This window comes from Eptatretus burgeri, chromosome 12, assembly GCF_056783735.1.
Source record: "Eptatretus burgeri isolate ZD-2024b chromosome 12, Ebu_testis_v1, whole genome shotgun sequence".
Taxonomy (NCBI): domain Eukaryota; kingdom Metazoa; phylum Chordata; class Myxini; order Myxiniformes; family Myxinidae; genus Eptatretus; species Eptatretus burgeri.
Window position 1 is genome coordinate 80,444,625 of NC_140972.1, and position 18,038 is coordinate 80,462,662.

Below are 18,038 nucleotides of genomic sequence, written 5' to 3' on the forward strand. Positions count from 1 at the left end.
TGAGTAATATTCAAAAATGTCCTTTTCGTTTATACTGGTAAGGATTTACATGAAATTTCAACATGAAAACGTGTGTAATAAAGTATGTGAGATGTTCCAAACGAGTCTGTCTTGGAATGATGTACGGTGATGCGTTTAGCTTGAATATGCAATACTCAGAAGTAGAGAGTGAGCTAACAACATGCAGTGAAGAGGAACTGATTGCAGAGGACAAAAGTAATAAAAATTCAATCATGGTGATTTAGATCAAAATTTAGGAGGTAAACCACTCAGCTTGTGGACCAAAGCTAAACTGAGATTAGGACAATTGAGAACATTCTGACCCATGTGTCAACATTGATTACTGGTGGACGTCAAACATCCTATGGTGTCTTTTGATTAAGAATAGGAAATTCCAAGTTCTTGATGTGCAGGGGTAACTTGACCAAATTAGTCATGCCGGCCAAATTGCCAGCACCCTGGTCAAATTCCTCATTCAGCAGTTCCATGGCCGAATTGGTAAATTGACGTGGGAGTACTATGTCACTTCCGTTAGTGGGCAGATAAGTGATGATTGCTCCGGAAGTCGTTTATCAACTCGAGAAAAATCTTTGTTAATTTTGCTATTACACTGAATAGCATGAAACATAAATGGTTTCATAATCATACTTGAATACAAATACAGTAACCATACGTTTCCATAAATGAAAAGAAATCTAAAATACATTCTACATGACCCTTAAAAATTATTTCTGAAACTGCATCACCTTACTCCTTGATGTAACCGATATCATACAATTTATCTGGCTTCTTGACAAAGTCCATTTAAGGCACAATTTCTCAGAGCTAAATTGATGAGTCTTCCATACATTCTTGCATCGGTCACTTTCAGACACCCTGCTCAAGATCTCTCAGCTGTCTGACCATAAGGTGTGCATTTCACCTGCAATATGCTAAACCATAAAATGTGCAATGATCAAGGTCTGCTCAAAAACAGCTTGGCCCGTTTTTCAACATGGAGATCACTCGTGTTTGGAGCCTCCTCTAGCCAATAATTCGATTCATGTTGTCTGATAGAAGTTAACATTTTCTTTCGAGGCAAAATTCGACGAAATGTTGGACAATCAAGAAAACAACAATTTGACCTCACTTACATTCATCAACAATGGCTGGGAGCATGGAAAGGAAAGAAGTGACCTCATAGCAAAGGCAATTTTATGATTTTGATGTACCATACTCTGTTATAGTGCGTCGGTGCTGTAGAAGCAGTTTCTTGGCAAGGATTATACTGGGTGATTTGCCATTGCCTTCGGTGAGCTATCGCTGGCACTCTGCACAAATTACAAATGCCCCCCCCCCCCCACTTACTACTGCTTCACATAGGAAGCCGAAGAATCTTTAACGTCCACAAATTAATGCCAGCAGACAGGACAGGATTACCATTTAACGTTCATCCGAGGGACAGCACACACGTTGATGAGTCACCCTACCTGTGAAACACTGGGATGATTGTTTATAGCTGGATCAGGATTCATACTCAAGCTCGACAGCTTAGAGGCGAGTGTGCGTACCTCTCGGTCATACTGCCTCGGCATGAACCTTAAAACTAAACAAATAAAAATACTTAAACCAAATATTTTTTTCTTAAATTGGTTGGATCCGATCTGTTAAAATGAAAAACATTAACTTTGTGTTCCTATCTGATGTTAACAGCTTAGAATGTTGGTTGGTCTGGTCTGTGATTCTATCTATTTGTCTGTCTGTTTGTCTTCATGTCAATTGCCTACAGGTCACAATTTTAAAACAGATCTTCACGAGCATTCAGGAAATTGTAGATTTGGTCATAAGCAAGAAGCCTGTTGATTTTGAGATCAAAAGGTCAAAAAGTCAACATCTTTGTCAAATTTCTAAAACCATCAACTTTCATCTGATTGACTTGAAATTTGAAGAAGATTTGCATACCAGATCAGTGAATTCAACCACCAATTATTTTTGAGGTCAACATCGGTCAAAAGGACAAAATATGCCAAAGGTCAACAACTTTTGTGCAATTTCTGAAATCCTCAATTTTCATCCGATTGACTTGAAATTTCAAAATGATTTGCATATCAGGTCACCGAATTCAACCACCAATTATTTTTATGGTCAAATTTGTTTTAAAGATTTTGCAAGTATCATACTCTGCATGACGTCTATCTTGTTTGTCTGTCTGTCTGTGTCTATGAACAGGATATCTCAAAAAGCTGTGGATGTATTCGGACGAAATTTGGTGGAGAGGTTTGTTATGCGAGGACAAAATGATTAGATTTTGGTGATCAGATCCAGCTTATCAGTGGGATACAAACCATAAACTGTAAAGCCTGGTGGAGGTATGTGCTCTACCGAGTGCCGTTCCAGTTTTTTTTTTGTATTCAATATAAATGCAATATAATTGGTGTGAGACCAGTTTGATTTATTTAGCCATGTTAACCATTCATCGAATTCAATATCAAAATACACATCTCAATTTGTAGTTTTAATTGTAGATATGGACCGAGGGCACAAGCTTAAACTTTTTCAGATTAGAAATAATTATATTATTTACACGTGATGTAAACTTATACTCCATATTTTGGGTACCTGCATAGGTGTGCACTCAGCTGACATGGCAGTAAATCCCACGATGTCGCTAAAGTAGATTGTGACACTATCGAATGCCTCAGCCTGCACTGTTTCACCCCGCTTCAGCTGCTCTGCCACTGAGCTGAAAAGAAAACCATCATCAGATTACTTCTTAATCACAGAAGAGAAATGACAGGGTTACCGAGTAATTATCATTCAAACTCATGCTACAATAGTCTGCCACTGCTACAAACTTTAAAAAAAACAAAAAAAAACATGCGATTTTGTTGAATAATTTGCTATTTTTAATGTCAAACACTTCTGAGAGACAGCTTAATGTGTATGACTTTGGGCTGTAACCATCAGATGAATATCATTGCATATTCAGATAAACCTACCAGAAGATCGAATCGTTCTTTCCATTAGAAGTGATATCTCAGAAGGTATTTAAAGGACAGAGAAAGGCTGTTTGGCCCATGGTGCCTGTGCCATTTCCACATCCCCAGCACTCCCACCTATCGCAGGTTGTTCCAAATCGTTTGTCTGAAGTTACACTAAATCGTATTTGATGTGTTCAACACAAGTGCCAACTAGACTGCCAGCTTTACATCCCTTCTCTGAAGGGCAGCATACTTCATGATGCAGTGCCTCCCATTAGGGTTTTATATAAATTAGTATACCTCTTGTGTATATGCAGCAACTGGCTGCTGCGTTTGCATTTTTTCTGAGTGTGTTTATGTTTATGATGCAATCTCCAACCACTCTCCCTTGTAGTTTTGGGTAAGAAGGATATACATACTGACAGACTACAGCATATTCTTTTTGAGAGGTACCATTCCAACCATTGATAAAGTCACGTATTGAATGCGATGCATGAGCAACAATCTTATAACTCACCATAACCAGAATAACTTTGAACAAATGGCCAAACAAATTTGACTTGCCATTATTCGAACTTCATGCATGCATGTATGTTCATCATCATTACATCTACACACAGTTTTACATCGACAACTAGATTTGCGACAGATGCAAAGAAGGGTCTGATGGTTTTGGGGATATTTTTGCATGAACATGATAATATTTCTCAAAATGACGAAGGGATAGGCCTCATTGACATGAGAACTGGCTGCAGTCCTGTTTCACACTTTTTCAATCCCATTTGTGTAGGTTATGGAAGCTTTGGTTTGGTTAGGTGAGCACACCTCCACACAGCTGCTTGGAAGTGCACTCTTTTCAAGTGCAGCTGAAGAGCATTAGTTGTTGGGGGCAAAGCTTCCTCCTTGCCAGATTGTAGAAAGAGAATATGCCTTGCTGTATCAATGGAATCTGTTTGCAGCACATATTGTACATGCGACAAACAAACCTCTCTGCTAACTCAGCTTTCTCCCTTGTAAACTTACCTTCCCCAAATGTCTTCAGTGGGTCATGATTCACACCTTCCATGTGGTGCACTTGGAGTAATTTGCAAAAACAGATGTGGTATCACACCCAATTACTGCATGGAAAGACAGAAGTGCAAGTGCTGGGTTTGATGGTGGACTGTTAAACACTACGGTAGTAGGAATGCATTTTCTCTCCTTTAACATCCCAGTCCTCATCAGTAACCTTTCATTCTCAAAATGAGGTAAATGAGCCACCAGTAGCAGAAGAACATCTGTGTCTGTTGCTGAAATGACAACAGCATCACAGTCACTATGTATAGCATGTAGAACCATTATTGTGTCTGTTTCCTTGTGTGCACCTCTCAGCAAATGAACATCAGTGTTTTCATTTGATGAATGAACATCAAAATGATTAGTGAAGCCTTCAACAGCCACGATTTATATGTGTGGTGGAGCATTGAAAAGAATTTGCACAGACATAAACCTATACAAGTCAGCTTTATTCACTAGCAGCTCAAGAAAACTTGACCATGCTTCGACAAAAGAACATGAGGGCCTTCTACAACACTTCTGGTGGGTTGAATACTCTTACTTATTGACCTTGTGCCTGACTTGATTGAATAATATATGCATTGATCAAAGACAACTTCTATTCTGATGAAGCCTGAGTCCATATGAAGTGCAGTTTTGATGAATACATCTGCTAGATCACCAAAAGTCAATGCATTAGCAGGCATTCCAATGCTGACAATTAACGCTTGACCATCTATTATGATCTGCAAGCATGGATTTGTTCCCGGTGCGGAGTGGCCGATTCATTTCAGCAAGAGAGATTGGTACAGGCATCAGTTCATGTTTCAAGATGGCAGCCAAATCAACTAGTCGGCCAGCCTCTGCTGCAGTATGCTTCTGCCAGCTTTCAAGATTTTCTGTTGTCTTTTTCACCACAACTCTTCTTCACAACATGATATAAAGTTGGGAAGGTTGGAGTAGTGGGTGATGGAATGGTACTCCAGATTTATTATTGTTTTCACTCCAAACTATTCACTTATTCACAAAGTTTTCAAGTTGTTTCTGTCAGAGGTCTTTGGCATTTAGCAATGATATTTTCATGGCAAAGAGTCTTGTGTTGCTCGGTCTTTTGTCACAATGTTCTGTCATGTTTCTGGTTTTGTATCGACAGATAACACATTCAAGTTCTGGAAAGTTGCCACTTGTGACTCTTCATCTGCACTACCTTTCTTCTGCTGAGCTGGTGTATTTTCTTTATGGAGAAGACTTTCACCCAGTGAAAGATGGTACATAGCATACAGTACCTTCAGAAAGTATTCACACCCATCAGCTTTTGTCACATTTTGTTGTGTTACAGCCTGAATTTAAAACGGATTATATATTTTATTTAAATTGCCACTGATTTACACAAAATACCCCATAATGACAAAGTGAAAACATGTTTTTCAAAATTATAAAAAATTTATTGAAAATGAAAAACAGAAATATCTAGTTTAGATGAGTATTCAGCCCCCTGAGTCAATACGTAGTAGAAGAGCCTTTGCCAGTGATTACAACTTTGATCTTGGGTATGTCTGCATCAGTTTTGCACATCTGGATTTGGGGATTTTCTCCCATTCTTCCTTGCAGATTTTCTCAAGCTCTGTCAAGTTGATTGGGGAGCATCAGTGAACAGCAATCTTCAAGTCTTTCCACAGATTCTCAGTGGAATTCAAGTCTGGACTTTGGCTGGGCTACTCAAGGAGTTTCACATTCTAGTTCTGAAACCATTCCAGTGTTGAAACCATCCCGCTTTGGTTGAATGCTTGGGGTCATTGGCCTGCTGGAACATAAATATTCACTGCAGTCGAAGGTCTTTTGCACTCTGAAGCAGGTTCTCCTCAATAATTTGCCTGGATTTGGCTCCATTTATTGTTCCCTCTATCCTTGCAAGTTTCCCAGTCCCTGCCACTGAAAAACATCTCCATAGCATGATGCTGCCACCGCCATGCTTCATGGCAGAGGTGATGTTAGATGGGTGATGAGCCACTGCTCAGTTTTCACCAGACGTCACACTTTGCATTCAGGCCAAATAGTTCAATTTTTGGCTCATTGGACCACATTATCTTTTGCCTCATGCTCTATGAATCTTCCACATGCCATTTTGCAAACTCCAGGCATGCTGTCATGTCCCTTTTCCTCAGGAGTGGCTTCCGTCTGGCCATAAAGCCGAGATTTGTGAAGTGCTGCAGAGATTGTATCCTTATGGCAGGTTCTCCCATCTCAGTGAAGGAACTCTGTAGTTCTGTCAGAGTGGTCATTGGGTTCTTGCTCACCTCCCTGACAAAGGTCCTTCTTGCCCGGTTGCTCAGTTTGGTCAGACGATCAGGTCAGGAAGAGTCTGGGTTGTTCCATATTCTTTCCATTTCCTAATGATGGAGCTCACTGTGCATTCAACACTCTATAAATTGTTTTATATCCTTCCCAAGATTTATGCCTCCTAATTCTATCTCGTCGTTATAATGGACAGTTTCTTGGATCTTATGGTAGATTTTCTGCTCTGACATGCACTGTTAACTGTGGGACCTTATATAGAAAGGTGTGTTTCTTTATAAATAATGTACAATCAATTGAATTGGCCACAGGTGGACTCCAATTAAGTTGTTGAGACATCTCAAGGATGATCAAAGGAAATTGAATGCACCTCAGCTCAATTTGGAGTGTCATAGCAAAGAGGTTGAATACTTAATGACACAAGACATTTCAGCTTTTCATTTTTAATTTATTTGTAAAAATTTATGGAAACATATTTTCACTTTGACATTATGGGATATTTTGTTTCGATGGTGACAAAAAATCAAATTTCATCTATTTTAAATTCAGGCTGTGACAACAAAATGTGACAACAGTCATGGGGTGTGAATACTTTCTGAAGGCACTGTATGTTTGGGATGAAATGTGGGATCTTGGTGTCCTGCATAATGTAATGGTAGTCTTTGCGATACCAATAATTCCACCAATGCTCTTCTCAGTCCCATTTAGCCATTCCATGGCTTGTTCAGCGTCAACTTGGTTGAAAAGACTATGTGTTTTCTTTCCCACAAAGTTTCCTTTCTCATATTCTGATTGAACAGCATGGAGAAGCCGCTTCATTTCAGCCAGCTATACTGTGCGATATGAAATAATAAGAAAATTAATAATTTGTTTGAAGAACCTTTATTCCTGTTAATTAATTTTTTCAATTGTTTCTTTTTTTTTAGAATATAATTGTCAAATGGTAAGTACTAAAGGAGGGTGTTCTCACAATGCCTAATATGAAAGGCTGTGATAGATCTTGATTGTTATTCATAAATAATTAGGAAAATTTGACAACACAAGATAATTTCCATTTATCAAAATCCTATATGTAGTCTCTTACTAGTGCTACATCAGATAGCAACATGCCCATGTATTTCATCTTCCCTCTGTCAATTTAGCCTTGCTTGTCCATGAACCTTGCTCTTGTAGAGAGAAACAAAAACTGCTCTTAGCATGAATAACAAAGTATGCTGCTTGCACGATGTTCCAGATTTTATGGCCTTATTCATCTGAAAATAGGATCCGAATGCAAACCTCCATCCTAGCGTTTCAGAGGTAGAGCATTGCATCATTGGGTATGTCATCCTTTGGACTGTCAAGCCACCTGTCTCATCTGCTCACATTTGATTGGGGATGATAAAATTGCAAGGTGCCTTTCAAAACGAGTAGCCCACTGTCTGCCAAGTACCCTGACCAATTTATTTCATATATTTGTGCCTCAGTGACACTCAGAAAGAACAATGGAACCACCAGGATTGCAAGGTCCATTGAAATGTCACAATAAGCAAATGTGAATGTGAAGCTGCAATGACCAACAGTAGAACAGCAGATAATACAAGTCACCTGAAAAGACGATATACTATAAAAATCAACAGATTGCCGAATATACTGTATGATTATGAGCAAAGTAACTTGCTTACTGAGGGAGTATTTGGTAAAGCAAGACTTCAGCCTTGCGTTTTTCCTCTAAGTATGCCTGTGTTCTCTCTTCCACAAGCTCTTCCAAGTTGTTGGCATATTGCTCCATCCGAGACAGCAGGTTGTCCAAAATGTTTGTACTGTTTCCCCTGCAAAAACAATCACGATAAAATCCCCAATGAGAAATCGCAAGTTTGTTTGATGAAGAGTCACATCTGAATAGCATGTCCTATTTAGCAACAATCATATTACATTGAAGAACTGTCAAAATGAACACCCAATAAAACAAATTTAGATAAAATGAGCAAGAAAAAGGTTCATTGGAAAATCTAATTTGGAATGACAGGAAAAAAAAACCAACAAGGATATATATATATATATATATATATATATATATATATATATATATATATATATATATATATATATATATATATATAATATATGTACTAGCAGGGTATGCTTACACATTATAAGCAATGACAAACCATGCTTCCCCATTGTCTCGGGTCACTCACCTGCATTTGTTTTTAATTTATTTAATGTCCTTATTTTAAAATTTATTTATATTTTCCTTTACAGACGCTTTCTGATGGTTCTGTGACTTTTCCCAGTGTATCAGCTTCGATGTCGATTGGCATTCAAAATTTTCAGCTTTCCACATCACCCGGAAGGTACCGAACATTAATATCAGTGAGTGAGTGAGTGAGTGAGTGAGTCAGTCAGTCCGTGAATGGTTAGACTGAACTTTATATAATACTAGCAGGGTATGCTTCCACAGGTATGTGGAAGCAATGATGAACCGTACTTCCGCATTGTCTCGGGTTGCTCACCTGCATTTGATTTTTCATTTATTTATTTTCTTTCGATTTTTTCATTTATTTATATTTTCATTTGTGGATGCTTTCTGATGGTTCTGCGATTTTTCTTGGTATAACAGCTTCGATGTATGTCTGCACATAAAATTACCGTGCTTCACCATTGTCTCAGGTCGCTCAATGGCATTTATATTTTCTTTTTTTCCCCACATTTATTTATTTTTCTTTATTTATATTTTCATTTATGGATGCTTTCCAATGGTTCAGTGTTTTTTTTTCCATTGTATCAGCTTCGCTAAGCATCAGCATGCAAAATTTAAACTTTCTACATCACCTAACAACATTTCTAACAAATCGATCTTTAATACCAGTCAGTCAGTGAATCAGTGGGTAGAATGAGCTCTAAATACATATATATATATATATATATATATATATATATATATATATATATATATATATATACTAGCAGGGTATGCTTACACATTGTAAGCATATGAACTGTGCTTCCTCATTGTCTCGGGTCTCTCAACTACATTTGATTTTTCATTTATTTTTTCATTCATACATATTTTCATTTACGGATGCTTTCTGATGGTTCTGTAATTTTTGCTGTTGGATCAGCTTCGATGTTCATCGGAACACAACATTTCCCTGCTTCCCCATTGTCTCGGGTCACTCACATATATTTTTTCATTTATTTATGTTTATTTATTTATTTTAATTTATTTATATTTTCATTTACGGATGTTGTCCGACAATTCTGTGATTTTTTTTCCCGGTGTATTGGCTTCGATGTAGAAAGCTGAACTTTTGCGTGCCGATGGACATCAACCAGAAGGTACCGATCTTTAATATCAGTCAGTGAGTGAGTCAGTGAGTCAGTGGTTAAAAAGAGCTTTATATATTATACATATATCGATATATAGATGTATAATTATATACATTAATACCAGTCAGTCAGTGAGTGTGTGTGATAAATATATATATATATATATATATATATATATATATATATATATATATATATTTCAACAGCTGAGTGGGATTTGAACTCAGGATCCTTGGATCCCAAGCCCACCACCCAAACCATTAAGCCAACACCAGGCATTCTGGTGACGTCAGTTGATGATCGAGGAACGACTTAATTTCAATTGAATTTTATAATTTGAACACTGTAGAACATGAATCGGAACATGAATCGGAACACGAACCTGCAGTTCAGCAGTACAATACTTTGTCTCTGAATTTGGCAAATTGTACGGAGTCTTGTCCCGAGCGAGCATGCACACTCACAGAAAAGCATTTGCTTCAGCCTGTCAATGTGCCAGTCAAACAAAATTGAAAATCATTCCAGGCAGGAAACTTACTGTTTTTGGTGATGCCATAAAGGACATAAAAAGAGGCACAAATAACTAATTTCATATATATAATTATATATGTGTGTATGATGGGAGTTGAAAGGTCCCTCCTCCACCCCCAACCCCATCCGTGGGTTAGTGAAATTCACCACAGATGTTAACTCCTTTCTATGGAGTTTCCAGGCAGTGTAAAACCTTTTTCCCAGTGGTGGGTGGGTTCCTGATGCCAAGAGACATGGAAAAGTCATGTTTTTAACTCATACTTATTTTATAGGGGGTGGGGGGTATTTTTGATGCTCCTTTCCCATATATTTTGTTATCACTGTCATGTGGATTGGGAAAAAGCTGCAAAAGTAAACCTCAAAAAGAACACAGCTGTAAACCCCATATTCCTGCCAATGCATAGCCCTTGTTCTTACTGCCAGGAGTCATACCCAGAGTGATATAAAACTGTGATGGATATACTTACAACACTATCAACAATGAAAACCCCATAATAAATGCAGATGCATACCTTGCTGTAATAATATCACGATATTTACTGTGTTAGTGCTCACTGAACAACACAATAACATTCAATGTCACAGAGGAAAGAAAGGCATCAATAAGAATGATAAATAATTCCTTGGACCAAATTTTCTTTTTTTAACCATGTGTTTCATACAAAGGAAAGCTCATGCTCACTGTTAATCTGTCAGACGATATTCATGGATTCTATGATTGGCTGAATCGAATTGAATAAAAAAACAAACGAGACCAGCACTTGGAAGAGTGCATATCTCCGCCAGGCTGAACATTTTACATTTTGTACCTCACTGTTCTGCATAGGGACCTGAACCAAAATCTAATCGGCTTGTTCTCGTCACCAACCCAACTCACCCATCAAGTTTTGTCCGGATCTGTCCATAACTTTTTGAGATATCATTCGATATAATAAAATTGTTTTTGGCCCGATCTCTCAATGATGAAGAATCACTTAAGAATTCCTGTATCCAGACACAGATCTTCACTCAATTCGAATCAATTCTTCCTTGTTACACTCTCAACGTGTCCACCAAGTTTCATCCGAATCCGTCCAAACTTTTTGAGATGTCGTGCTATGTATCGTTTTTAGCCATATCTTTCAATGGTGAAGAATCACTTTAAAAATTCCAGTATCCGGATCTGGATCCAAAAAAACCCATCATCAAACATCATCCAACAAAAACATCATCAAGATCCGGATCCGGATCTTCAACAAAATCGAATCAATTTGTCCTTGTCACACACCCAGCTTATCCACAAAGTTTCATCCAAATCTGCCACAACTTTTTGAGATATCCTGCTCACAGACAGACCAACAGACAGACAAACAAACAAACAGGGGTGAAAACAACCTTCTCCATCCACCTTCAGTGGCAGAAGAAACGAATGTGGTGCCATTGTAAAGCATGCTGTCATTGATGTACTCTTGAGAAAAAGTAATCTCAATCAGCAAATGCAACTCCATGAATTTCACTGTAATTTCTGCTGAGGCAACAATGTCTTGCCTTTTGGGATCTCTAATTTGTTGTGAACAGCACGTTAAACAGTAGATATGCAGTTCAAAGTCAATCAAAATTAGCCAAATGATATTAATTGGAAGAGAAAATCTGTCCATAATGTCAGCACAAAAACCCTTCCATCATCAAAAGGTACAACATAGGATTTTAATGCACACAAGAGATGAAGAGGGCATTTATGTTTTGTAAGGTGTGACATAACCTAGTAAGGATGAAGTGAGGACTGCTATGAAGAAGATGAAGAGTGGAAAGGCAGTTGGCCCAGATGATATACCAGTGGAGGCATGGAAGTGCTTAGGAGAGATGGCAGTGCGGTTGTTAACCAGATTGTTTAATAAAGTCTTGGAAAGTGAGAGGATGCCGGAGGAGTGGAGATTAAGTGTACTGGTTCCGATTTTCAAGAATAAGGGTGATGTGCAGAGCTGTGGAAATTACAGAGGGATAAAGTTGTTAAGCCACACCATGAAGTTGTGGGAAAGAGTAGTGGAAGCTCGGTTGAGAGGAGAGGTGACGATCTGTGAGCAGCAACATGGGTTTATGCCAGGAAAGAGCACCACTGATGCGATGTTTGCTTTGAGAAAGTTGATGGAGAAGTATAGGGAAGGCAAGAAGGAGTTACATTGTGTGTTTGTGGATTTAGAGAAAGCTTATGATAGGGTGCCAAGAGAGGAGTTGTGGCATTGTATGAGGAAGTCAGGAGTGGTGGAGAAGTATGTGAGGATCGTGCAGGATATGTATGAGGACAGTGTGACAGTGGTGAGGTGTGCGGTAGGAATGACAGACCGGTTTAAGGTTAAAGTGGGATTGCACCAAGGATCGACTCTGAGCCCTTTCCTGTTTGCAATGGTGATGGACAGGTTGACGGACAGGTTGACGGACGAGATCAGACTGGAGTCTACATGGACTATGATGTTCGCGGATGACATCATGATCTGTAGGGAGAGTAGGGAGCAGGCTGAATCGAGCCTTGAGAGGTGGAGGTACGCACTGGAGAGAAGGGGAATGTTAGTCAGTAGGAGTAAGACTTCTACTGGTTGGTTCTTCTGACCACGTCCTTGTCAAAGTGGACATCTCTCTGGCTGTTATCAGAGAACCACCTCACCGCCGTCGAGTCTGGCATTTCACTCAAGCCGACTGGCAGGGTCTCCGAGCAGCCATCAAACTTACAGACTGGTCTCCTATCACTACTTTCTCAAACATCAACTCATCCTGGGAATTCTTTCAAAGAAACTTGCTCTCCCTCATGCACAGATTTATCCCCTCTCATGTTCAGTTGTCCTACCCTTCCTCCTGTCCCTGGTTTACTGAAGCTTGTGGCGAGGCAGTTGTCCTGAAACAACTTGCCTTTGCCTCATGGAAAGCAAACCCAACTGAGGGCAATCTCAGTTCTTTCCACAAAGCTCGGAACAAGTGTGTATCTACCCTCAGGAGAGCCAGAAAACAACATCTTTCTCATCTCAAGTCTGAACTCTCAAACCTCTCTCCCTCCTCAAAATCCTGGTGGCGTTTAATCAAATCTGTTTCTGGTGTATGTTCCCCCTCCATCCCCTCCCTTACCTCAAATGGCCGCACTGCTGATTCCACACGTGATAAAGCTGAATGTCTAAACTCGGTGTTTGCAGCTAAATCTTGTGTCCTAAACCCATCACTATCTCTACCCACTTTACCCAGTCGCACCCAACTGTCCCTGGACTCTGTATCCTTTTCTCCTGACAAGGTGGAGAGCTTGCTTTCAAACCTCGAGTCAGATTCTGCAACCGGTCCAGACGGCATCAGCCCACGTGTCCTCAAAGCCTGCTCTTCTGCTCTTGCTCACCCTCTCTCTGTTCTATTCACCCTCTCATTTGCCCAAGGTCATCTGCCATCTGCTTGGAAATCTGCTAACATCACTGCCCTGCATAAAAAAGGTGCAAAAACAGATCCCTATAACTACAGACCAATCAGCCTTCTCCCAATCATCAGCAAGGTTATGGAATCCATCATCGCTTCAGACATGAAATCCTTCCTCTTCTCCAATGGCTTGATTGCCAATCATCAATTTGGTTTCAGACCAGGTCACTCTACCCTGGATATGCAGCTTCTGCTCTCCCATCAATGGATGGAGGTCCTCAATGCCAGACAGGAAATCCGAGCCGTATCCCTGGACATATCACGTGCTTTTGACACAGTCTGGCACCCTGCCCTACTCACCAAACTCTCTTCCCATGGTATTCAAGGCCATCTCCACTCATGGCTCGCAGACTTCCTCTCCTATCGCAGTCAACATGTGGCCCTAAATGAACTTCTTTCATCCCCTCTTCCTGTGCAGGCTGGAGTTCCTCAAGGTTGCGTTCTGGGCCCTGTTCTTTTTCTGGTTTTCATCAATGATCTCTCGGACTCTCTGGAAAATCCTCTATTTCTCTTTGCCGACGACTCCACCCTCTGCGGTACCATCTGTCATCCCTCAGACCGGCAAGCAGCAGCTTCTTCGCTCACTGCAGATCTGGATAAAATCACAAACTGGTCCAACACGTGGAACATGTCTTTCAATCCAGACAAATCTCACACTCTCACTATGTCTCTTCGAAAGGACCGTTTACAAAACCCCCCCATCCACTTTCTCAACAATCCTCTGGAAGAAGTCTTTTCTTTCAAGCTTCTGGGTCTCACTATCTGCCATGACCTTTCCTGGGAAAGTCACATTTCCAACCTCGCCTCAAAAGCCAGTCGCCGACTGGGAATCCTCCGTCGTGCAAAGTCCTTCCTCGGCCCTCTTGAGCTCCTGACCACTTACAAAGCTTTTGTCCGTAGCCTGATGGAGTACTGCTCTCTCCTCTGGGCTGGTGCTCCTGCCTCCCACCTTTCTCGGCTTCACGCTGTCGAAACCAGGGCATTTAAGATCATCGGCATCTCCCGCAATGAAGCTGAGTCTTTGGGCCTCTCACTCAATCACCGCAGGTTGGTTGGTGGTCTTTCTGTCTTCTACCGACTCCTCTCCAGCCTTGCCCCCCCTGCTCGCTCTGCGATTTGTCCCCACCACATTTCCACAGGGTGCTCAAGGTCCGCCAACAATCCCCTTCTGGTAAAACTACCAAAATCACGAATCACTGCTCATCTTCACTCTTTCATTCCTCTTTTTTCCCGCCTTTGGAATAAACTTCCTCACTCTATTCTTTCCCATTCTTCCCTCCAGGCTTTCAAAACAGCTGTTCACCACCACCTCTTATCTTCCCCCATCCAAATCCTCGATCTTTTCTACCCCCGATAATCCACCCAAGCCCACTTCCTTCAATTCCCCTGCTTTCCTTCCTGAAAGTCCCTGAAATGTCCATCTTCTCTTCGCCATGTTCCCCGTCCAATCCCCATCCCTCTCCCTTCCACAGTTCACCTAATGTGTCTGTTCCCCACTGTTTTGTCCCTTCCACTCCCGCCCCCCTTGTCTCATGCCTCCTTGCTGTGAGTTGTGTGTTAGCTCTCATACGAGCCTCGACCAAGGTATACAAAAAAAAAAAGACGGAGTACATGTGCATAAATGAGAGGGAGGGTGGTGGTATGGTGCGGTTGCAAGGAGTTGAGGTGGGGAAGGTGGATTGGTTTAAATACTTGGGATCAACTGTCCAAAGTAACAGAGAGTGTGGGAGAGAAGTGAAAAAGAGAGTGCAGGCAGGATGGAGTGGGTGGAGAAGAGTTGCAGGAGTGATTTGTGACAGAAGGGTAGCTGCAAGAGTGAAGGGGAAAGTATATAAGACGGTAGTGAGACCAGCTATGTTGTATGGTTTGGAGGCAGTGGCACTAACAAAAAGACAGGAAGCGGAGCTGGAGGTGTCAGAGTTAAAGATGCTGCGATTCTCGTTGGGAGTGACGAGGATGGATAGGATAAGAAATGAGTATATTAGAGGTGCAGCGCAGGTAGGACGGTTTGGAGACAAAGTGAGAGAGGCGAGATTGAGATGGTTTGGACATGTGCACAGGAGGGAAGTGGAGTATATCGGGAGAAGGATGTTGAAGATGGAGCCGCCAGGCAGGAGGAGAAGAGGAAGGCCAAAGAAGAGGTTCATGGATGCGGTGAGGGCGGACATGCGGGTGGTTGGAGTGTCAATGGAAGATGTGGAGGATAGAGCGAAATGGAGACGGTTAGTCCGCTGTGGCGACCCCTAACGGGAGCAAGCCGAAAGAGGAAGAAGAAAACATAACCTATTGCAGCAAATGGTTTGCATTTAACAATAATATCCCTTATAATACAAATCTCAAACTTGAATGAATGTCTGCATTCTCGACATATCGCGTGCTTTTGAAACGTTCTGGCACCCTGCCCTGCTCACCAAACTCTCTTCTTATGGTATCCAAGGCCATCTCCACTCATGGCTCAAGACTTCCTTTCCTGTCGCAGCCAACATGTGGCCTTAAATGAAGTTCTTTCATCCCCTCTTCCTGTCCAGGCTGGAATTCCTCAAGGCAGTGTTCTGGGCGCTGTTCTTTTTCTGGTTTTCATCAATGATCTCTCCGACACTTTGGAAAATCTTCTTTATCTCTTTGCTGATGACTCCACCCTCTGTCGTACCATCTATCATCCCTCAGACAAGCAAGCAGCAGTTTCTTCGCTCACTGCAGATCTGGGTAAAATCACAAACTGGTCCAACACGTGGACATGTCTTTCAATCCTGACAAATCGGACACTCTCACGATGTCTCTCCAAAAGGACCGTTTGGAAATCCCCCCCCCCCCCCACCATCTACTTTCTCAACAATCCCCTGGAAGAAGTCCTTTCACTCAAGCTTCTGGGTCTCACTATCTGCCATGATCTTTCCTGGGAAAGCCACATTTCCAACCTGGCCTCCAAAACCAGTCGCCGACTGGGAATCCTCCATCGTGCAAAGTCCTTCCTTGGCCCACCTGAGCTCCTGACCACATACAAAGCTTTCGTCCGCAGCCTTATGGAGTACTGCTCTCCCTCTGGGCTGGTGCTCCTGCCCCTCACTGTTCTCGGCTTCATGTTGTGGAAACCAAGGCATTTTGGATCATTGGTATCTCCCACGGTGAGGCTGAGTCTTTGGGCCTCTTACTCTCTCACCGCAGACAGGTCAGTGGTCTTTCTGTCTTCCACCGTCTCCTCTCCGGTCTCGCCCCCCCCGCTCTGTCTGTGATTTGACCCCACCATATTTCCGCAGGGAGCTCAAGGTCCACCAACAACCCCCTTCTGGTAAAACTACCAAATTCGCGAATAACTGCTTACCTTTACTCTTTCATTCCTCTTTTTTCCCCGCCTTTGGAATAAACTCCTTCACTCTGTTCAATCCCATTCTTCCCTCCAGGCCTTCAAAACAGCTGTTCACCACTACCTCTTATCGTCCTCCATCCAAATCCTCGATCTTTTCTACCCCCGTTAATGCACCCCAAACCCACCTGCTTCAAATTCCCTGCTTTCCTTCCTGAAAGTCTCCTTCTTGTATACCCCATGCTCCCTTCCCCATATCTCCTAATGTCTCTGTTCCCCACTGTTTTGTCCTTCCCACTCGTGCCGCTCTTGTCTCATGCCTCCCTTGCTATGTGGTGTGTTGGCTCTCATACGAGCCTCGACAAAGTATACAAAAAACAAAATTGTGTCCACCTACTTATTGTACTTGCGGATGAGCAGTTTGATTTGTCCAAAGTCAGGCCTTTCAACAGGATCCTCCACCCAGCAGCGTCGCATCAGCAGTCCCAATTCTTCCGAGTGGCAAGTCTCATCAGTCGAGGGGCGAAAGTATGGGCGCTGTCCATTCCTAACCTTTTGGACAATTTCTGGAAGGAAGACAAAAGTCAAGTTGTGCGGAAGTTACATTTTATTGAAAATATTATTTTTGTCATTTTTCTATTTTTTTTTTAAACACAAAAAAACCTGGTGATGCAATGCAAAGGCACCACAGCACCTAATTTGCTGTGGCATTGCGTTTTTCGAGTATACTTGCAGGGTACCCATCTCCAACAGGTTCGTAGCAAATGAACAATTTTTTTGGAGTGTGCATTAGTCGAAACTTAAATTCTAACTAAAGTGATGATGTGAACTGTGACCATACATGTTTACCTTATAGACAATGGTGTACATGGATCGTACATGTTTACCTTACAGACATTGGTGGTCCACTCAGAAGAGAAGGACTATCATTTGTGAAAATATATATATATATATATATATATATATATATATATATATATATATATATATATATATACACATGGTATATATACATAAACATATATACATATGTCGTGCATAGCACGATACTTGCAGAATAAAAATACACAATAGTTGCCATGGAAACAGCAATTTGGTAATTTGGAAAATTTGACCAATCAAGTGTTTTACATGATACAATGTTGTGCATAACATTTGGTTGATACATTTTC

General features: G+C 41.2%; 1 protein-coding gene across 3 annotated transcripts in view; it reads right to left on the reverse strand.

Annotated features, from left to right (window-relative positions):
• LOC147015980 (atrial natriuretic peptide receptor 1-like) overlaps positions 1-18,038 on the reverse strand; it is a 206,338-nt gene that overhangs the window by 16,062 nt on the left and 172,238 nt on the right. For all 3 annotated transcript variants that reach the window (XM_085848663.1, XM_085848662.1, XM_085848661.1), the window contains 3 exons: positions 17,264-17,432; positions 7,955-8,101; positions 2,599-2,722 (listed from right to left, as the gene is read on the reverse strand). In XM_085848663.1, the coding sequence (XP_085704789.1) occupies positions 2,599-2,722; positions 7,955-8,101; positions 17,264-17,432 (440 nt within the window). The remainder of the gene's footprint in view (positions 1-2,598; positions 2,723-7,954; positions 8,102-17,263; positions 17,433-18,038) is intronic.